Source organism: Fonticula alba (genome assembly GCF_000388065.1).
Source record: "Fonticula alba strain ATCC 38817 unplaced genomic scaffold supercont2.1, whole genome shotgun sequence".
In the NCBI taxonomy this organism is placed as follows: Eukaryota; order Rotosphaerida; family Fonticulaceae; genus Fonticula; species Fonticula alba.
Window position 1 is genome coordinate 501,440 of NW_009242971.1, and position 17,008 is coordinate 518,447.

The 17,008-nt window shown below is 64.7% G+C and overlaps 5 protein-coding genes across 6 annotated transcripts; 3 read left to right on the forward strand and 2 right to left on the reverse strand.

Annotated features, from left to right (window-relative positions):
* The first annotated feature begins 181 nt into the window (after positions 1 to 181).
* H696_00101 lies at positions 182 to 5,581 on the forward strand. 2 transcript variants are annotated; one of them, XM_009493932.1, is made up of 12 exons: positions 182 to 583; positions 733 to 831; positions 945 to 1,004; positions 1,096 to 1,221; positions 1,357 to 1,441; positions 1,530 to 1,596; positions 1,694 to 1,962; positions 2,115 to 2,449; positions 2,613 to 2,908; positions 3,079 to 3,505; positions 3,785 to 4,646; positions 4,729 to 5,581. In XM_009493932.1, the coding sequence occupies exons 1-12, from the start codon at positions 389 to 391 to the stop codon at positions 5,469 to 5,471; spliced, it is 3,564 nt and encodes a 1,187-aa protein (XP_009492207.1). In that variant the 5' UTR covers positions 182 to 388; the 3' UTR covers positions 5,472 to 5,581. The 2 variants fall into 2 exon arrangements, with proteins under 2 accessions (XP_009492207.1, XP_009492208.1); XM_009493933.1 differs by lacking the exon at positions 4,729 to 5,581 and having other exon boundaries at positions 3,785 to 4,724.
* Positions 5,582 to 5,920: 339 nt separating this feature from the next.
* On the forward strand, positions 5,921 to 7,183 carry H696_00102 (hypothetical protein). Its single transcript, XM_009493934.1, has 3 exons — positions 5,921 to 6,154; positions 6,248 to 6,445; positions 6,675 to 7,183. The coding sequence occupies exons 1-3, from the start codon at positions 6,041 to 6,043 to the stop codon at positions 7,101 to 7,103; spliced, it is 741 nt and encodes a 246-aa protein (XP_009492209.1). The 5' UTR covers positions 5,921 to 6,040; the 3' UTR covers positions 7,104 to 7,183.
* Positions 7,184 to 7,799: 616 nt separating this feature from the next.
* On the forward strand, positions 7,800 to 10,710 carry H696_00103 (hypothetical protein). Its single transcript, XM_009493935.1, has 6 exons — positions 7,800 to 8,169; positions 8,372 to 8,777; positions 8,901 to 9,382; positions 9,577 to 9,727; positions 9,875 to 10,007; positions 10,143 to 10,710. Exons 1-6 carry the CDS (start codon positions 7,947 to 7,949, stop codon positions 10,644 to 10,646), a joined length of 1,899 nt encoding a protein of 632 aa, XP_009492210.1. The 5' UTR covers positions 7,800 to 7,946; the 3' UTR covers positions 10,647 to 10,710.
* Positions 10,711 to 11,068: 358 nt separating this feature from the next.
* On the reverse strand, positions 11,069 to 13,549 carry H696_00104 (NADH dehydrogenase (ubiquinone) Fe-S protein 8). The gene is made up of 3 exons (XM_009493936.1): positions 13,501 to 13,549; positions 12,120 to 12,953; positions 11,069 to 11,865 (listed from the first exon to the last, which is right to left on the reverse strand). Exons 2-3 carry the CDS (start codon positions 12,944 to 12,946, stop codon positions 11,658 to 11,660), a joined length of 1,035 nt encoding a protein of 344 aa, XP_009492211.1. The 5' UTR covers positions 12,947 to 12,953; positions 13,501 to 13,549; the 3' UTR covers positions 11,069 to 11,657.
* A 1,175-nt stretch (positions 13,550 to 14,724) lies between these two features.
* H696_00105 (hypothetical protein) lies at positions 14,725 to 17,000 on the reverse strand. The gene is made up of 5 exons (XM_009493937.1): positions 16,745 to 17,000; positions 16,071 to 16,669; positions 15,531 to 15,907; positions 15,081 to 15,306; positions 14,725 to 14,928 (listed from the first exon to the last, which is right to left on the reverse strand). The coding sequence occupies exons 1-5, from the start codon at positions 16,947 to 16,949 to the stop codon at positions 14,743 to 14,745; spliced, it is 1,593 nt and encodes a 530-aa protein (XP_009492212.1). The 5' UTR covers positions 16,950 to 17,000; the 3' UTR covers positions 14,725 to 14,742.
* Positions 17,001 to 17,008: the final 8 nt, after the last annotated feature.

A 17,008-nucleotide genomic window follows, 5' to 3' on the forward strand; every position in this document is an offset into this window, starting at 1 on the left:
GGGGGGGGGGACGCTTGTGTCCGGGCGGTTTCCACTCCACACCAGCCGCACCCCCCAAGTCAAGGTCTGTGGTTTCGCACCCGGCCTCCTTGTCCGCGAGGGGTGGCTCCCTCGGGGGGAGGGGGGAAACGAAAAAAGCACCGGCCATCGGAACGAGAACACCGGGGAAGATGGCACCTGCCGGGGCTCCGCTCGCACACCCGCACACCCACGCCCGCGTCCTCTTTCCCTGCCATCCCTCCCTTCCCCTGTCCCTTGTGTCCCCCTTTGCCCTCCGCGCGAGCGCCGCGCAAGGACACCCGGCGCCGTGGCTCTCGGTTGTTCCATTCAGCCTCCCTTCCCCTCCCTTTCCCGCCCGCCTGCCCTTCACAACGGCGCCAGCATATCCATGTCTCATCCCATTTTACCCGGCATCCCGGCCAGCGGGCACATCACCCCGTCGATGCAGCAACAGGCCCAGGGCCCGGGCCAGGCGCCGCCGCCCATCCCGACGCACAGCACAGGCGCCATCCCGGTGGACCGCGCCACAAAGTCCTTCATCCTGAATCTGCGCGTTTTCGACGAGATGGACCCCCGAGAGCGGGTGCGCGCCTATGCTAGCTCGGCCTTCTTGCAAATCTCCCCACCCCTCATGCCGCCTCTCCTCGCCGCCTCTCCCATCTCCGGCCCTTCCTCTTCGCGCTGCCTCCCCTCGACGAGACCCAAAGCTAACAACTGCCCCACCCGCCACAGGACTTGCTCAAAGCGCGCAATGCCAACGCTCATCTGATGAACTCGCTGAACAACATCTCGGATCCGGATGCCATCAGAGCGCTGGGCGCCAGCAACATTGTGCGCACAGCCTTGCATCCCCCCCCCCCCTCGTGCATGTTGTCTGCTGGCGAGGATGGCTAACACTGATGATTTGTGACTGTACACACACACACACACACACACACACACAGCGTGAGAGTGACCTCGCCATTGCGTATGACGTCCTGGTTGGCGAGCCGACCGCGCACCGCGTACGTGCTGGTCCCGTGCCTGGGATGATGCCTGCCGCCCCTCTTTCATCTATGTCGCCGGCTTCCCTGACACCACCTTGTGCCAATGTAGTTCCTGCATCTTTTGCGTTTCGTGAAGCCCACCTACCGGCCAGGCTCCAAGACCCCGGCTCTGATTGAGACCCTCACGCACTTCACACAGCTGTACGACAAGCTGCAGCCACATGCGCGGGAGTCGGTACGCGGGATCAAGACATTTGGCCCTGAATTCCCCCTCATTTGCAATCTCCCCATCCTGCCGCGACGCCCTTCTGACCCGCCCCCCCCCCCTCCTCCTCCTCTTCTTCCTCTTCTTCGGCTCCTCTCCCTTCAGCTGCTGAAAATCTTCCAAACTCTCATCGAGAACAACACCGCCTCGGTCGATTCGCTCTGCTTCGAGATGGTCAAGCAGATTCGAAGTGCGTCTTTGGGGCTCCTTATGCGGCCATCCTTGCGGGGCTTCCTCCATTGACACGTCCATCTTTGCCCGGGCCCCCTTCTTTGAAGGCGGCGACGCCACGCCCGCCAATCAGGCTCTCGCAGAGGGGGTCCTCCGAGTTTTGTTGGCCAACAAGTGCGCTCCCTGCCCTTGACCATGGGCCTCAGCTCGAGAAACTTTCCTGACCCTTGCCACCACAACTGCCCTCGTTCCTCCAACCACCTGGCCACAGGGACTGGCTGTATGGCTTCCCGATGATCATCAACACCTGCTTCTACTGCTTTGCCACGGTGGTCAATGACCACTGGGAGAATGCCGGCCTACGGCAGCTGGAACTCCAGTTCTTGGACCAACTGCTGCGCGATCGTTCGGCCGACTTGGTGCAAATTGGCCGGGAATTTGTCCGCCTGCTGTACAACCTGGCCGCCCGGCATCAGGAACTGCGCCCCTTCTGGATCAAGCTCGTGGAAAATCCGCAGGGCTTCTCGGCCACGGGAAAAGGTATGCCCTGGCAGTCGCCCTCGGATGTGGCCTGGCTTGCCCCTGGCGCCATGCTCCTCCTGCTGCCTGAATGGCCACATGCTCGAGCGCCCACATTCGCCCCCCCATCCCCCCCCCCCCCCCCTCGCTGACCACATCCTGCTCGTTCGAAGACCTTCGCCAGCTCCTGCTCCAGCCGACGCCGCGGCTATTCTACACAAGTCGGCTCACTCAGAAGATGGCCGAATTACTTTACTTCATCCTGGAGAATGTTCCCCGGCCGTTGACCACCCCCTCCGGGGTTACTTTGCCGCCGGGATTGATGCCGGAGTCGGCGCATCTGGAGTGGTTTGCTCAGGAGTACCTGTCCCAGCCCCAGCAGGCCACCTTGGCCGCGGATCTTGTGCGGTTCCTCTGCTGTGTCTATCACCCCAGCAACCAAGTGATTGCCAGTGGCAATATCCAACGGTGGAATGTGCTGGGCTGGCTGTTGGGCCGGCAGAATCGCGTATGTCTATGCCCCCCGCCCCCGCCTCCCCCCCCCCTCCCTCCCTTTCATCCACGCTGTGCCCGCCCCGTCCATGCGCGCACACATGCAAACATGCTGCTAGCCATGCAAACATGGCCGCGCCTTCCTGCGAACTGACACTTTCGGTTTTGGCCACAACCAGAACACACATGCCTTCCAGACCGTGGTACTGGCCTGCCTATTTGACTGGCTGGTGTTCCAGCCACAAGATAATGTCATGCTTGTAGAGCCGGCCATGCTGTTGATGCTGAACCAGCTGAAGGATCCAGGCGCACACTCCTTCAGTGCCCCGCTGCTGGACTTCTTGGCAGCCGGCGCCGGCGCCGGTGGTCCCAGCGCCGGCGGCTTGGATGGCGGCTTTCTCCCCTCCTTCCGTGTTCTCTTCCTGGCAGGCATCAACAATGCTCTGTGCGCTCTGCGCGATAAGCATGTCATCCGGTGCGCTCTTCCTCCTCTGTCCCTCTCTCTCTCCCTCCCTCCCTCCTCCTTTCTCTCTCCCTGCCTCCTGGGCTGGCATTGGGCCTGGGCATCCAGGGGCTGTCTACTGGGGGTCGCACATTGTTGGGCATGCCCTTCATACTCACCTGCATGTGTGCCGGCAAGCGCAGCCGCCCACTGGCCTACCTCCTCGGCCATCCAAACCTGCCGGTAGAGACCGTGGGTCGCTTGAAGGTCCGCTTCCCGGACTTTTTCCGCGACCCCGACCCAGTGCGGCCGGTCAAGCTGGCCGACGTGGTGGATCTCGGCCAGAGCACCTTCACCGAGGGGCTGGTTGCTCCGGGCCATCGTGGTGGCGCTGGACTTGGGCCGTCGCCCGGCGGGACCACACCCGGGACCTCGGCCGCCGAGGCGCATCCCGGGGCTGCGATGTCGACGCCCACCTCGGCGGCCGCGCCATCCTCTCTACCGGGCTCTGCCCCGGACACCTCGGCCTCCATCGCGGAGCAACTCATGGCGCAGCTCACGCGCATGGATCAGGCCGAAGGGTCCCCGACAACGGGGGATGTTCATCAGATCTTGGACAAGTTGGTACAGGTACCTCTTCATGGGAAGATGCTTGCTTTTCCGGCTGTCTTTTAGCCCCATCCAGAGCTCGGGGGCGGGGGAGGTGGCGGGGGGGGGGAGGGAGGCCATGTGCAACATTTGACCCTCGTATTGTTTGGGGACCTTTCGCTTGCCTCCTCCCTCCTCGCTCCTCCTCGCTCCTCCTCGCTCCTCCTCCTCCTCCTCGCTCCTCCCTCTTGCGCGTCGCATTGGTATCCGCCTTTTCTCTCTCTCCTCCCCATGCTAACCAGGCCGGACGTCGATATCCAGCTGGCCGAGAAGGACCCTCTGCAGCTGGATGACGCGCCAGTTCAGGCAGCTGGCTCGTTGCTGTTGCGCATTCTGGCCTCCTCTGAGCCGAGTCTGCCAACCTACGCCCAGGCGTCGTCCCATGGGGATGGCAGTGCTCTTGGACGGCTCTTCAGCCCGGTTCCGAATGCGGCCATTTCGGCCATCATCGGCTTTCTCTTCCACCACCTGACCATTACGCCTGGGCTTGGCTCCGGGTCGACGGCCATGGCGGCCGCGGCATCGGCCAACCGCATGGCCGGCACCCTGGTCCGGGCCATCCTGTCCCAGGGCCCGGGCCCGGGTGCCATCGATCCCCTGGAGGCCATCCGTCGGCCAATTGCGGTGGCTGTCATCCTCCAGCGGGCGCTGACCGTGGCACGCAATGAGCGCCCCCCCTCCGTGGTCAGCAGCTCCAAGCGCCCTGCGGCCGAGGCTCTTGCCCGCCTTTCCAAAGATGCCTGGCCATTGCAAGACCGCCTGCGGGAGCTCTTTGCCGGCCTGACCAGTGACCCGGGGTCGCTGCTGGCCGATGCCATGATCTACCTGTCTGGCGGGTCGTTCAGCTTGGAGCCGGGCCGAGCCCTGGACTTCGCTTGGAAGGCCCTTTCCGTGGCGCCGGAGCCCCTGCCGCCGAGTGTCACCGGGCTGGGGCTTTCCTGTCCGCCGGGGTCTGGCTTTCGAGTTAGCCAGCCACTTGGCCAGCTGCTGACCCGCGATCCGGGCATGTTGCTGACACTACTGCAGCAGGTGTCAGCCGATCGGGTCCCACAGATGCTGGCCGATCTTCAAGGGGGGTCACATGCACTGTTCGACCTGTGTCTGCCTCCTCTTCACATTCTCCGTGCGTCTTTCTTCCCTGCTCCTTGGGCGCTCTTCCGCGGGGATTGATTTTGACCTTTGCCCGGGCACTTGCATGCGCGTAGAGTCGGCTGCCGGGTGGCCGGCTTCCGAGCGCGATCTCCTTGTGCGCATGATCGGTGCCGGGCTGACAGCCACCGGCAGCCTGGACATTGTGATGCTGCTGCACCTGTCCGGCTCCGGGGAGGTGGCCACGGCATCGGTCTTCTCGGATTGGCTGTTGCAGCTGGCGATTTTGCCGGCCGTGGGCGTCAGCCATATGCCAGCCACTGGATCCCGTGCCGGCATGGCCATCATGCAAACAGCCGGCGAGCTCGCCCGGCTGAGCCCGTTGGCTGGCTGGCTCGGGTCGCCAGCTCCGGGCGAGGCTCCCGGAGGGGTCACCGTCTTGGCACACCTACTGCAGGCGCACTTGCGTGCGCTTTTCGCCGTGTGCCGTCGCCTGGAGGCTGGCAAGGCGGCCGCCGGGCAATTGCCCGCCCTGCTGCTGCCACTCCCCCAAATGTGCCTCGCTCTGCTGGACCGGGCCGAAGTGGCGGATGTCGCCCGCGAGCACCTGGCCACCGGCTTGCACATCTGGCTGAGGGAGCTGGCCTGCCCCGACAATGAGTGGGCCATCTCGGAACTGGGCACCTGGGCCGACCAATTGGCCGGGCCCAGCCTCGGAAATGCCCTGGAGGCGGTGGCCAATGGGCAGCCGGCCCCGAGCGCGTCCTTTGCCTCGCTGGTTGCCCGGCATCGAGCCACAGCCGGGACACCCACCCCCATCCCGGAGGCGGCCAACGATGACACCGTCATCCTTCTTTGAGTGTGGACAGAGTACCGGGCGAGGCGTGGGCAGGTAGACCCTTGGTTGCCTGTGCCCCCGGCGCAGGAGCGTGCGCTCCGGGGGAAAAAAAAATAGACACACTTAGCCTCCTTGCTCTTTTCGCGGCGCGTACCTGCCAAGCAACAGAGGGGGGATCTCCCCTCTTGCGCGCCAGGCCCCCGGTTTTCTGCTGCTGTTGTTTTTTCCGCGACACCTTCGCCTCGCATCCGTCGGCACTTCCCGGAACCTCGTGGATCCCAATGCATTGGCATGCACCGCCCACAGCCGGGTGGCTCCCCCTGTGGCGGGGCGCCGGGGGACGGAGAGGGGCACCCGCCAGCCGATCGCAAGCACACACCTGTACACGCACACGCACACGCACACGCACACGCTCGCGCGCGCGCGCGCGCGCAGATTCGCACCAACCTAATAAGGGACATCCACATGCCCCCGGCGCCTGCGGCCGGGCGCAGTAGCCATCCCTCAAAGAGGAATCCCCACCCGCTGCAAGCTCCTCTCCTTTCCTCTCGCCCCCCCCCCCCCCTTCATCACCACACGCAGTCGCCAGGATGTCCGGCAGCGACAGCGACGACGATTTCCAGCTGAGCGCCAGCACCCTGGCCGCCTTGGCCGCTTTCCGCGATGAGCAGCAGCAGCTGGAGGACCGCTTCCAGAAGCTCCATGTACAGCCTCTCCTGCCTCGTGCTCCCGCGCCTTCGTGAGTTTGCCCCTCTGCCAGGTACTGACCGCCATGCATGCCCCTCTTGCAACAACAGGACGACGCGGACTCCCGGTTCAAGTCCGGCATGGAGGCCATCCCGGAGGACTGGCAACTGTCCCAATTCTGGTATGATGACGCCACGGCCGAGGACCTGTCGCATCTGGCCAAGCAGGCGGCCGAGCGCAGCGCCGCTGCCGGCCACCCGGGGGAGATCGTCTTCCTCAGCTCGCCGACGGCTTACGTCAAGTTCAAGGTGTGTAATTGGCATGTATGCCGTGTCGTCGCCCCTCGGCTGTGCTCTTGTGGCTGCGGCTGCGGCTGCGGCTGCGGCTGCGGCTGCGGCTGCGGCTGCTGCCAACATTTGCTCGGCGGCTTCATGCTGTCCCGCATGCATTTCGCTTCCCCCTGCTTGGGCTGACCCGCCTCCTCGCCCGCCCTGCCACCACCCCTCCTCGGGACCCTATGCGCTGCCATCCCGGCAGGAGCTCTATCCCGACACGCCGGCCTGGCTGCTGGAGTATGACACCCGCTTTGCGGTCTACGCGCCGGAGTTCGTGCACTACGATTACAATCAGCCGGAAACCTTCAGCCCGCTGGAGCCCGGCAGCGCGGCCGTCATTGTGGCTGATCCGCCCTTCCTCAGCGAGGAGTGCCTGACCAAAACCTCGGCCACGGTCCGGGCCCTGTCGCGGCCGGCCGGCCAGCCCAACACCCATGTGGTTCTGTGCACGGGCTTGGTGATGCGCCCGCTGGCTCGGGAGCTGCTCGGTCTGGAGATGACCCGCTGGCGTCCGGGACATGCGAAGATGCTTAGCAATGACTTCCGCTGCTATTCCAACTTTACGGACACCGACTTCGGCCAGCGCACCCTGCGCGGCCCGGCCCTGCCGGAGGACGAGATCGGCGACTGAACGTGGGGAAAGCCACTCCCTCCGCCCCTCTCCACCTCCTCCGTCTATGTGCCTATATGTGCCTGTGTGTGTGTGTGTGTGTGTGTGGGTCGAGAGAGGGGCAGGGGGAATATACGCGCGATGCGCATGTTTTTGGCCCTCCTCCACATCCCGAATGCCACTGAAATGCCCCATCGCCAACCCGCCACTCAGGCATCCTGCCCATCAATACAGAGAGACCATGCTCCGGATTTTGTGACACAGTAGTCCGAGGCCATCGCCCACCTCGTAGCCAGGAAGGAGGGGCTGCCCGTTGGCCCGGAATTACGTGTGCCCGAATGCGCCTTCCCAAGTATCCCCAGAGAGGATTCGGCGGGCGGGGACAAGAGAAAAGGGTCCCCTTCCCAGCAGGTGGCGGGGACGAATCTGCCAAAAAGCCGCGACTGCCAACGCACATTGTGCGCTAGCGATCACCGGCCAGTCGAACCGACGATCGTGTGCATGCGCGTGTACGATGCGTCGTGGGGGGCGTGTGCACGGTGTCGGCGCTTCGCCCCTCCTCCCCCTCCGGGTGCCTCCTTGGCCGAGAGACCCTGCGCGATATCTCCCCCTCCCCCTCGCCCTGCCCCTGCCCCGGCCCCTGCCCCGGCCCCGGCCCCGGCCCCGGCCCCGGCCCCCGAGAACCCCGCTCTCTGGAGGAGCCCAGCCAAAGGCGCCCCAGCTGAAGGGGTCTGGCTATGTTGCTGGCACTTGCTCCCGACCCTTTTCCCGCCCTCCGGCTCTCCCGCACCTTTCGCCCCTTCCCTCCCTCTCCCTCATTCCCCTCGCTACATTCCCCCAGGCCTCCCGCCCTGAGCACATTCCATGTCCGTGCCGACTTTCGACAGCCGGCCGGTGACCAACGGCAAGGTCGTGCTGGACACCACCTTTGGCGAGCTGGAGATCGAGCTCTGGGCACGCGAGGCACCAAAGGCTGCGCGAAACTTCCTCCAACACTGCGTCGACGGTTACTATGATGGCTGCCTCTTTCACCGGGTGGTTCGGAACTTCATCATCCAGACCGGCGATCCGACTGGAACCGGCGACGGTGCGCATGCTCATACAATGCCCCCTGGCTGCCCCTCCCCCCCCCCCCTTGCCCCCTGTGCTTCGATGCTGACACCTCCGTTGCCTTTGTCTCCCCTCCCCTGCCTCCTTCCCACCGATGCCAACGGCATGTTTGTTTGTTTGTTGTTTTTTTTTTCGATCTCCTTCCCCCCCTCCCCCTCCCCCCTTCTCCGCCTTCCCAGGTGGCGAGTCTATCTACGGCAAGCCCTTCTCCCATGAGTTTCACCACCGGCTGACCTTCAGCCAGCGTGGCATGGTAGCCTCGGCCGCTGAGGGCCCCTTCCAGAATGGCTCACAATTCTTCATCACCCTGGGCGAGGCGCCGGAGCTCAATCGCAAGCACACCATCTTCGGCATGATTGCTGGCCCGACCATCTTCAACGCCCTGCGGATTGGTGAGGTCAGTTGCAACGATGAAGACGTGCCTGACGTGCCAATCCGCATTGTGCGGACTCGGGTTTTGGCCAATCCCTTCGAAGACATGGAGATGAGCGAGTGGGCTCGGCAAGCAGCCGCCGAGCGGGAGGCCGCAGCCCGCCGTGAGGCCGAAAAATCCAAGCGCCCAGTGGTGACCGCACGCGCGACCCGGTACGTGTCGATTGTCGCCTTTGTTTCCGCCTGCAAGTGCGCCTGTGTGCATGGGCCTTTCCTTTCTTTTCCTCTTTTTGGCTGACATCCCTGGCCGTGAATGCTCTTGCTCCCATTCGCCAGAAACAAGAAGCTCCTTTCCTTCGCCGGCGATGACGATGAGGAGGAGGAGGAGGCGGACCTGCCCAAGGCCGGCGCCGGCAGGCTATTGGTCAGTCGTCACGAATCGCTTGGCGTTGGCACGCGCGAGCCTCGGCCGACCGTGGCGGCATCCCCTGCCACTGTTGGCAGTGCTGTTCCTGTCACGGCAACCGGGGTCGCTGCCTCTGCCCCTGCTACGGCCGCTGTCCCCGATCCAGCTTCGGCTCCTGCTGCTGAGGGTGGCCCAGCCCCAAAGCCCACTCCCAGTGGCTTCCGCATCGTTGATTCCTCTGACGACGACGACGATAGTGATGGTGATAAGGAGGAGGAGGAGGCTGCTGGCGACGCTAGCACAGCTGGTGCTTCCACCAACCAGCCTGCCCCCAGCGGCCGTGACATTCTCGCCTCCATGCATAACGCATACAAGGCCCAAGCCGCGACCAACCTCCTCCGGAGGCAGCGAGGCGCCAGTCGGAAGAAGGACTTTGACAGCATGGCCCATTTGATGAATTTCGAGCAGAGCATGCTCAGAGATCGGAAGAGCGTCGTGCTGGTGCTTCCACCAACCAGCCTGCCCCCAGCGGCCGTGACATTCTCGCCTCCATGCATAACGCATACAAGGCCCAAGCCGCGACCAACCTCCTCCGGAGGCAGCGAGGCGCCAGTCGGAAGAAGGACTTTGACAGCATGGCCCATTTGATGAATTTCGAGCAGAGCATGCTCAGTGCGATCACCTCGGCGCGCGAGGAGGACAAACAGCCGGATGCCGAGCGGCCGGTGCTCTGCTCACGGCACGCTCTCCGCGACTGGTCAGTTCACGTTTACGTCGCATCATCCGACGCAGAGGAGGCGGGGGGGGCCTTTTCCCTCTTTTTTTTTCTTTGCCCCTCACCTTAGCCACTGACACCATCCATACTGTTCACTCCCGCTCCTGTTCACCTCCTCCTGATGGACAGCCTGACCTGCCACCCGGAGCTTGGCTCCCGGGAGATCGGTGCCGACTGGTTCACATACAAGATTTTGCAGAAGGAGGACTCGGCGCGTGCGCGTGAGCAGCAGGCCCTTCTTTTTGGCGAGGCCGATGATTTGGTACACACGCGCCTCTGCTAGGCAGACGAGCACCGCATTTACATGGAAATATCCCCTTTCCCGTTTGTCCCACTGTCGGTCAATCCTCCCTCTTTCCGCTAACATGTCCCCCCCCCCCCGCCCCCTGCCACCCAGCTGGTTCTTGACCCTCTGGATCAAACTGATCGGGCGGAGATTGACCGGCGTGACAGTGAATTTGCCCAGAAGCGCGGTCGTCGTCCGGGGGCCGGTGGCGGCCCGGATCGCAAGTGGGAAAAACTGGGCCCCGGGAATGATGACCCGGAGCCAGACCCACTGGACTCTCCCTCGTGGGATGGCCCGCCGGACGGTCGTGAAGGTGGTCGATCTTCGCGGGTCTCTGGCCGGGGGCGCGGCCGCGATTCGAGTCGCGAGTATGACCGCAGCCGCGACCATGATCGTGGTCGTGGCCGCGATCGCAGTCGCAGTCGCGAGCGCGACCGGGGGCGTGACCGTCGGCAAGATGACCGTGGCCACGGTCACAGCCACAATCCTCGGCGGCGAGATTACAACGATCGCGACCACCGCGACCACCGCGACCACCGCGACCATCGCGACCGCCGAGGTGGCGGCTATTCGCGTGGCCGGAGCCGGAGCCCCCCCTCTGGCGGGCGCCGATGAAAAGACCAACCCAAGGCCCCTCTGTGTATGGCCCTGCCTCCTAAACATGCCGCTCTCAGTGTGAGTCTCAATTCCTGGAGGGTGGGCGGCTTGCTGTGGGCCCACATATGTCACAAAGCACTCCCCGAAAAGGAGGAGGGAGAGGGGGGCGTCAGGGAGAGATGCAACCATCAGTGCTGCACACACACATACACACACGGAGCGGGGAGGATACAACCCACAGCCAACGAGCAAGAGCCACACACACCCTGGGTCACAAAAGGGAAGGGGACATTTCTTGGCGTGGCTGTGTGGTTTGCATATTTAGGGAAGGGGGAAAGAGAGAGAAGAAAAACCATCAGCCGCGGTGGCGAGAGAAGGCAGCGAACACCACGAGCCCGTGCCCCAGGGAGAAAGAGAGAGAGAGAGAGAGGGGGGGGGGAGGGAAAAGGGAACATGTATATGTATAGGTATGTGTGTGTATGTTTGTTTGTGCGGGCGCGCGGGGGGGGAGAAGGACAAGACGTGACAATGCGAGGCTGCGAGACGGCGGTATTTTGGCCGGCGCCATGCATAAGGACAGTGCTGCTTCCACACAACCTGCGGCGCAGCGGGGTGTGAAAAGAGGAAGGGGCCTGAAAGTGTAGGTGTGTTCGCACATGCGAGCGCACATGGAGACGACGCATGCACGTGCACACACACCCCCCCACAAGCCGCCCCCCGCCCCCCGAGAAGGACACGGGAGGAGGGGAGGAGGGGGAGGAGAACCGGTGGTGTATAAACTCTAAAGGGTGGGTGCGTGGTGCCACGGGAAGATGCGGGGGAGGCGGTGACCACAGGGAGCAGGTGCACGCGCGACGTACTCCCATGAGATGGGCGCCACCATCCATCCACTCCCCCACACTTGCCCGAGCGAGGAGGGGGGGGGGAGGGGATCGCAGAAGAGCGAATGCGCGTACGGACATGCACAGGAAGGGAGTGGCACCCCGCCCCGGGGACCCACACGAGCGCGAGGAGCGCGCGCACGCGCGATTACCGGTAGGGATGCTCGGCCAGCAGGTTGGCGGCAATCTCGGTCTCCCACTTGTCACCGTTCTCCAGGAGCTTCTCCTTGTTGTAAAGCAGCTCCTCGCGGGTGAAGGTGGCGAACTCGGCGTTGGGGCCCTCGACAATGGCGTCCACGGGGCAGGCCTCCTGGCAGAAACCGCAGTAGATGCACTTGGTCATGTCGATATCGTAGCTGTGGGCCGATGTGTACATGCATGGGTGGCGGGGGCGGGGGGAGGAAGGGCCAGGGCAGCAACGGAGAACCGGGGACCGGGGGAGGAGGGACGGGGAAAGAGGGTGAGGAGGCGAAACATGCCCAGAGAAGGGGGCCGGGAAGGAAAGAAATGGGCGTGGCTGAGAAGCGCAGACATGGGGAGGGGGAGATGATGGGGGGGGGAGGGGGAGGGGGAGGGGGAGGGAGAGAAAGCGAGCGGGGGATAAACGCACCGGGTAGTGCGACGAGAACCATCGGCACGAGTCTCCGCCTCGATGGTGATGGCCTGGGCCGGGCAGATGGCCTCGCACAGCTTGCATGCAATACAGCGCTCCTCACCGCTGGGGTAACGACGGAGGGCATGCTCACCACGGAACCGAGGCGACAGGGGTCCCTTCTCCCAGGGGTAGAGAAGAGTGTAGCTGGGCTTGAAGAAGTTCAGCAGGGCGACATACATGCCACGGCCGAGCTCAGTCAGGAAGACCGAGGACACGAAGTTGTCGGTGACCGTGTCAAAGGCAGCCGGGTGCGGGGGGTAGACACCGAAGCTGTGAATGCGGCTGCCCTCGGCGGCCGGGTCAGTCAGGAAGCGGAAGCGCATGCCCTCGAGACCCTTGCGAGTGCTCTCGAACTCGGCCGGGTGAGTGGGAACCGGGGCGCCGAGGACCTCGTGCAGCGGGGTGTCCACGGTGTAAATCTGCTTATCGGCAGTCGTGGCGTCCGGCTGCAGGTGCATGGTGGCGGCAGAGGAGTTCGGGTGCGACACCTCCGGGTAGTCGGGGAGGTCATACACGTCACCGGCCTCGCCGAAGCGAATGTACCGGGCGTAGTGAATCTCACTGTTGCCAGGGGGGGCGGGGGGGAGGAACTCCTCCGGGATGTGAGGATCCTCCGGGGGGAAGCGCAGGGCCTCGCCGGTGGCCGGGGCAGAGGTCTGCGGCAGGCCAGTGGGGAAGTTCTTCACCTGGGTGGCGAAGTGGGCAGCCGGGGCGGCCGCCGCGCGGGCGCCGGCGAAGCGGCCCAGGGCGGCCGCGCTGATGGAGGCGGTGCGAGACAGCATACTGTCTCTGACAGAGAGGGAGAGAGGGGGGGGGAGCGCGCGAGAGGGAAGCGGAGGGGGAAGGGCGAGGGGGAGGGGGAAGGCAATGTGTCAGGGACGCAAAGGAGGGAAGGGGGAAGAAGGAGGAGGAGGAGGAGGAGGGGAAGGAGGCCAACGCCAGGACTTCGTATTATGAGCGCCTCCCACCCCCCCCGGCCCCGGATCCCGAGAGGGAGGGGGGAGCCAGGGAGGAGGATATGCCGGTGATCACACTTAGGTGTTGTGAGCAGGCAAGGACGCGACCTCGCGCAAGGGCTTGGCTCCTGCATGACGGCGACACGAATCAAGGAGGGGCCCGCGACTCTGGCGAGAGGGCGGTGGGGTGTGGGGGCCGAGCCGCCGTCCGAGGCGGGGGGTGGGGGAAAGACCGAGCCAATCTGCACAGGGAACGAGAGGAAGGTGGGGCGGGAGGAGGTGCGGTGGAGGAGGAGGCGGCGGCGGCGGCGAAAGGCAAGGATAGGGGGGGGAGAGAGAGAGAGAGAGAGAGGTAGGAGAGGGGGGGAGGGGAGGCATACAGTAAACAGGCACAGGAACCAAAGAGGGAGGGTTCTAGGGACCGGTGGTGTTTGCCTTAGTTGACCGACAGCCGGGGGGCGACTGTTCAACGATCACCCTACTCCTTGAGTGTGCGCGGGCGAGCCGCTGCGTGTGCGTGTGTGTGTGTGTGTGTGCGTCCGAGCCACAACAGGCGGCATGGGCCCTGCCTCGGGCGGGCGTCGCGTTCCAACGACTGTCGGGGGGAGGGGTGGTGCTGCCGGGCATGTGTTCTTCGGCGAGGTGGGGGGCCCACAACCTCTCTCCGGGCCAGGGGCAACCGAGCAACGATGGCTGAGCGGACGGAAGGGGCGGGGGGGAGCCCCAGCTGAGGCGACCACCACCGCACACAACAGCAGGGGAACGCGCTCGCGCGCGCGCGCGCGAGCGCGGAGCCAGGCCCCTGGGGAAATGGGCCCCGGCCAGCTGGCTCTCAACTCCCTCGCGGCCGTCAGCCCCCACCGGCGGGGAGGACAACGGGGACGGGCGGAGAAAATGATACGAGGCCGCCCCCCTTCTCCCCCAGCCAGCTGAGAGCCAGGTCCTAGTCTCCGTGTCGAGCGGGGCATGCCAGGCGCGGGGCATCTCGACATGCTGTTCCCTGGCCGAACCGCCGCCGGAACCGCGTCTCCCCAGGGAGGGGCGCCGAGTTGCCGCTGCGAGCATGCCCAAAATGGCGAACTCCCTGGGCCTGCTGGAGTTGCCTTTAGGTATGCCCACCCACAGGGAGCGGAATGGGCCGAAGGAGGCCGGTGCCCGCCAATCCCGGAGCAAGGGCGCAGGAGAGGGGCAGGGGGGTGGCAATGAGCAGAGTGATCTAACAGCCCCGGGACCAGGGACCAGACGGGACAGTGTCTCGCATGGCCGCGGAGCCCCGAAAGGCCTCCCAGCTCGAGTGTCTCGCCCTTTGTTCTGCCTGGGGCAGGGGCGCCGGCGAGAGAGAGGGGGGGGGGGGGGGAATTCGCAACGGCGGCAAGAAGCTCTGAGAGACGTGCGGATATACCGAGGACGCCCGGCATCAGGGTGGAAAATCGGTGGTCACTTGTGGAAACCCCGAGCTTTTGCGGGGACAAGCAAGGGACCTAGGGCGTGTCCCCCAACGGACTGACCCTCTATCTGGAGGGTTTAGGAACTGGGGTGGATGCTCGTTCAACCACATCCGACGACATGTAGCCAGACCCATACAAGGGTTCGACGCGGTGGGTTTTCTGTTGGAATGATATTTATTCCGTGGTACACGTGACGGATTCCGTGATTATGCCAGTGTAACAATCTCGAAGCCTTTTGTGGGCCGCCTCCTCGGCGCTGCCGTGGGCGGAGGCCGAATGCGAGACCGATCCCTCTGGCAGGCCGGCACAGTGCGGCCAAGTGGAGGCATTGCTTCGATTCGGTGCGATGATCAGCAACAGCTGCGAGCACATGAGTGGATATCGGGGGAGGTGAGAAGGAGAGGGGAAGGGGAGAAGGAGAGAGAGAGAGAGAGAGAGAGAGAGGGGGGGGGAGAAGGAGAGAGAGAAGGGAGAAAGCAAGGGCAGGAATGCTGGGAAGTCGTATGTCGTACGTGAGATAGGCCGCCAAGGCTGGCAAGACGCTCATGCGGGCTCAGGGCGACGGTCACCACTGGGGGCACGTCATCCGGGGCCGCTGCTTCAGGAAGTCGCGCAGCCAGGGCCTGCTGCGCACGTTGCACAGCTCCTGGAGCTCGACGAGTGATGGATGGGCAAACACTGGCCATCAACCAAGTGGCCTCAGCTGCAAGGAAGACAGGTGTCCCGTGGCGGCTGGATCTGACCATGAGCAGTGTCAGGATGTGCAGCAGGTGGTGTCAGAGAGAGAGAGAGAGAGAGGTGGGGGGGGGGGGTGCGTGTGCGCGTGCGTGTGTGTGCGTGTGCGTGTGTGCGTGTGTGTGTGTGTGTGTGTGTGTGTGTGCGTGTGTGCGTGTGTGCGTGTGTGCGTGTGTGTGTGTGTGTGTGTGTGTGCGACGGCCGGCAGAAAGGGCAAGGAAACGTACTGGGCGTTGTCACGTAGAGCCAGCAGGGCTCGTACACGCAGGGCATATTGGGCAATGTTGAGGTCGCGCGTGCCAGACGAGCCGGCACCCCGAATCGGGCGCGGGCTGTCTGGCGAAGTGGAGAAGGAGATACCGATGCGCGGCCGGCTGGAGCCAGTGCTGTCATCGAGGCGGCTTGCAAGAGCCACAGCCAGGTGGCACAGGAAAGCGCGCGACAAAACACACGAGCTCCCTAGCTGCTCGCCCTGGCAACATTCCATGAGACGGGTGCACTCAGCGGCATCAAGGCTGGTCCCGGCCGCGTCGAGTCCTGGCGACAGGAAAATGTGGAACATGATGGCAGTTGGGACAGAGGTCGGGGGCAGGGCGGTGATGGCCTGCACAAGAACGCCACCATCGGCGTGATTGGCGTGTCAGGCGCGAGCCGAGAGAAAACACACGGCGACAAGTGGGTGATGAGGGGAGGGAAGCGGAACAGGAGGAGGAGTAAGAGCAGGAAAGAGGCCGCGGGGGGGGGGGGGGGGGGGCGGCTGCACGTACAGTTGCCAGGGCGCGAGCGGATGACACAACGGAAAAGCCACCATGTGCCAGGCCCACTGGCGGGGTGACGATGTGGACTTCGCGTGCATCGCCTGGCAGCCCGTGCCAGGTGATGCGCTCCCACCAACTGGTGGGTGCTAGGCGGAGCGCATGTTGAGCTGTGGCCCTCGAGGGGAAGTCGCCTGCCGCCACATGCTGCCACCAGGCGCTGGGATCGGGCATGGGATTGGGGAAGTCGCCCCGGGGCATGGGCGCAGCGGCCGCCGCCAAAGAGGAGGTGGCGGAGGTGGAGGGCTCGCTGGTGGTCGTCAGTGTCGGGGGGTCGATAGATGTGTCCACCGAGGCCACGGGGGCTGGCGATGCACGCTCGGCTGTGTCGGACAGCAACCCCCCCGTCGGAATGCGTGCCGCTCGGAAGAGGAAGTGTCCCTCGGTCGGCTTGGAGGCGATCAGGCACAGGGTGTCCCCGTCGCGCAGGAGGGATGTTTCGCCGAGATTCAGCAGCTCGCAAGTCCAGTCGGCCCGGCGCAGGAGGGCCGCGTTGCGGCCTAGCTGTCGGACGGTCATGCCTGACCCATCAGTCGCGAGGGCAATGGCCACTGGTTGGGGCGATGGAGGAAATGGAGTGAGGAGCATGTGGATACGGGGGACGGCGGATCGGGCACAGCGCGCACCCTGGCTGCGGCTGACATTTTGCAGCAGGCCCTGGAGGGTGCCATCACTCAGGGCATCCGAGTCGATGTGTGCTCGGCCAAGGACCAGGTCGCGTGTGCCATCGATCAACAGACCGCGGGCATCATCGCGCCCGGGCACCGGCTGGATCAAGCCAGTGCTCAGGCCAGCGAGAGGGCACTCCCGGTCGGGGAGCAGGAACCACATACTTCCAGCAGGGCAGGGGGAGGGGGGCGGAGATGAGGGGCGGATCCTGGCGGGGAGGG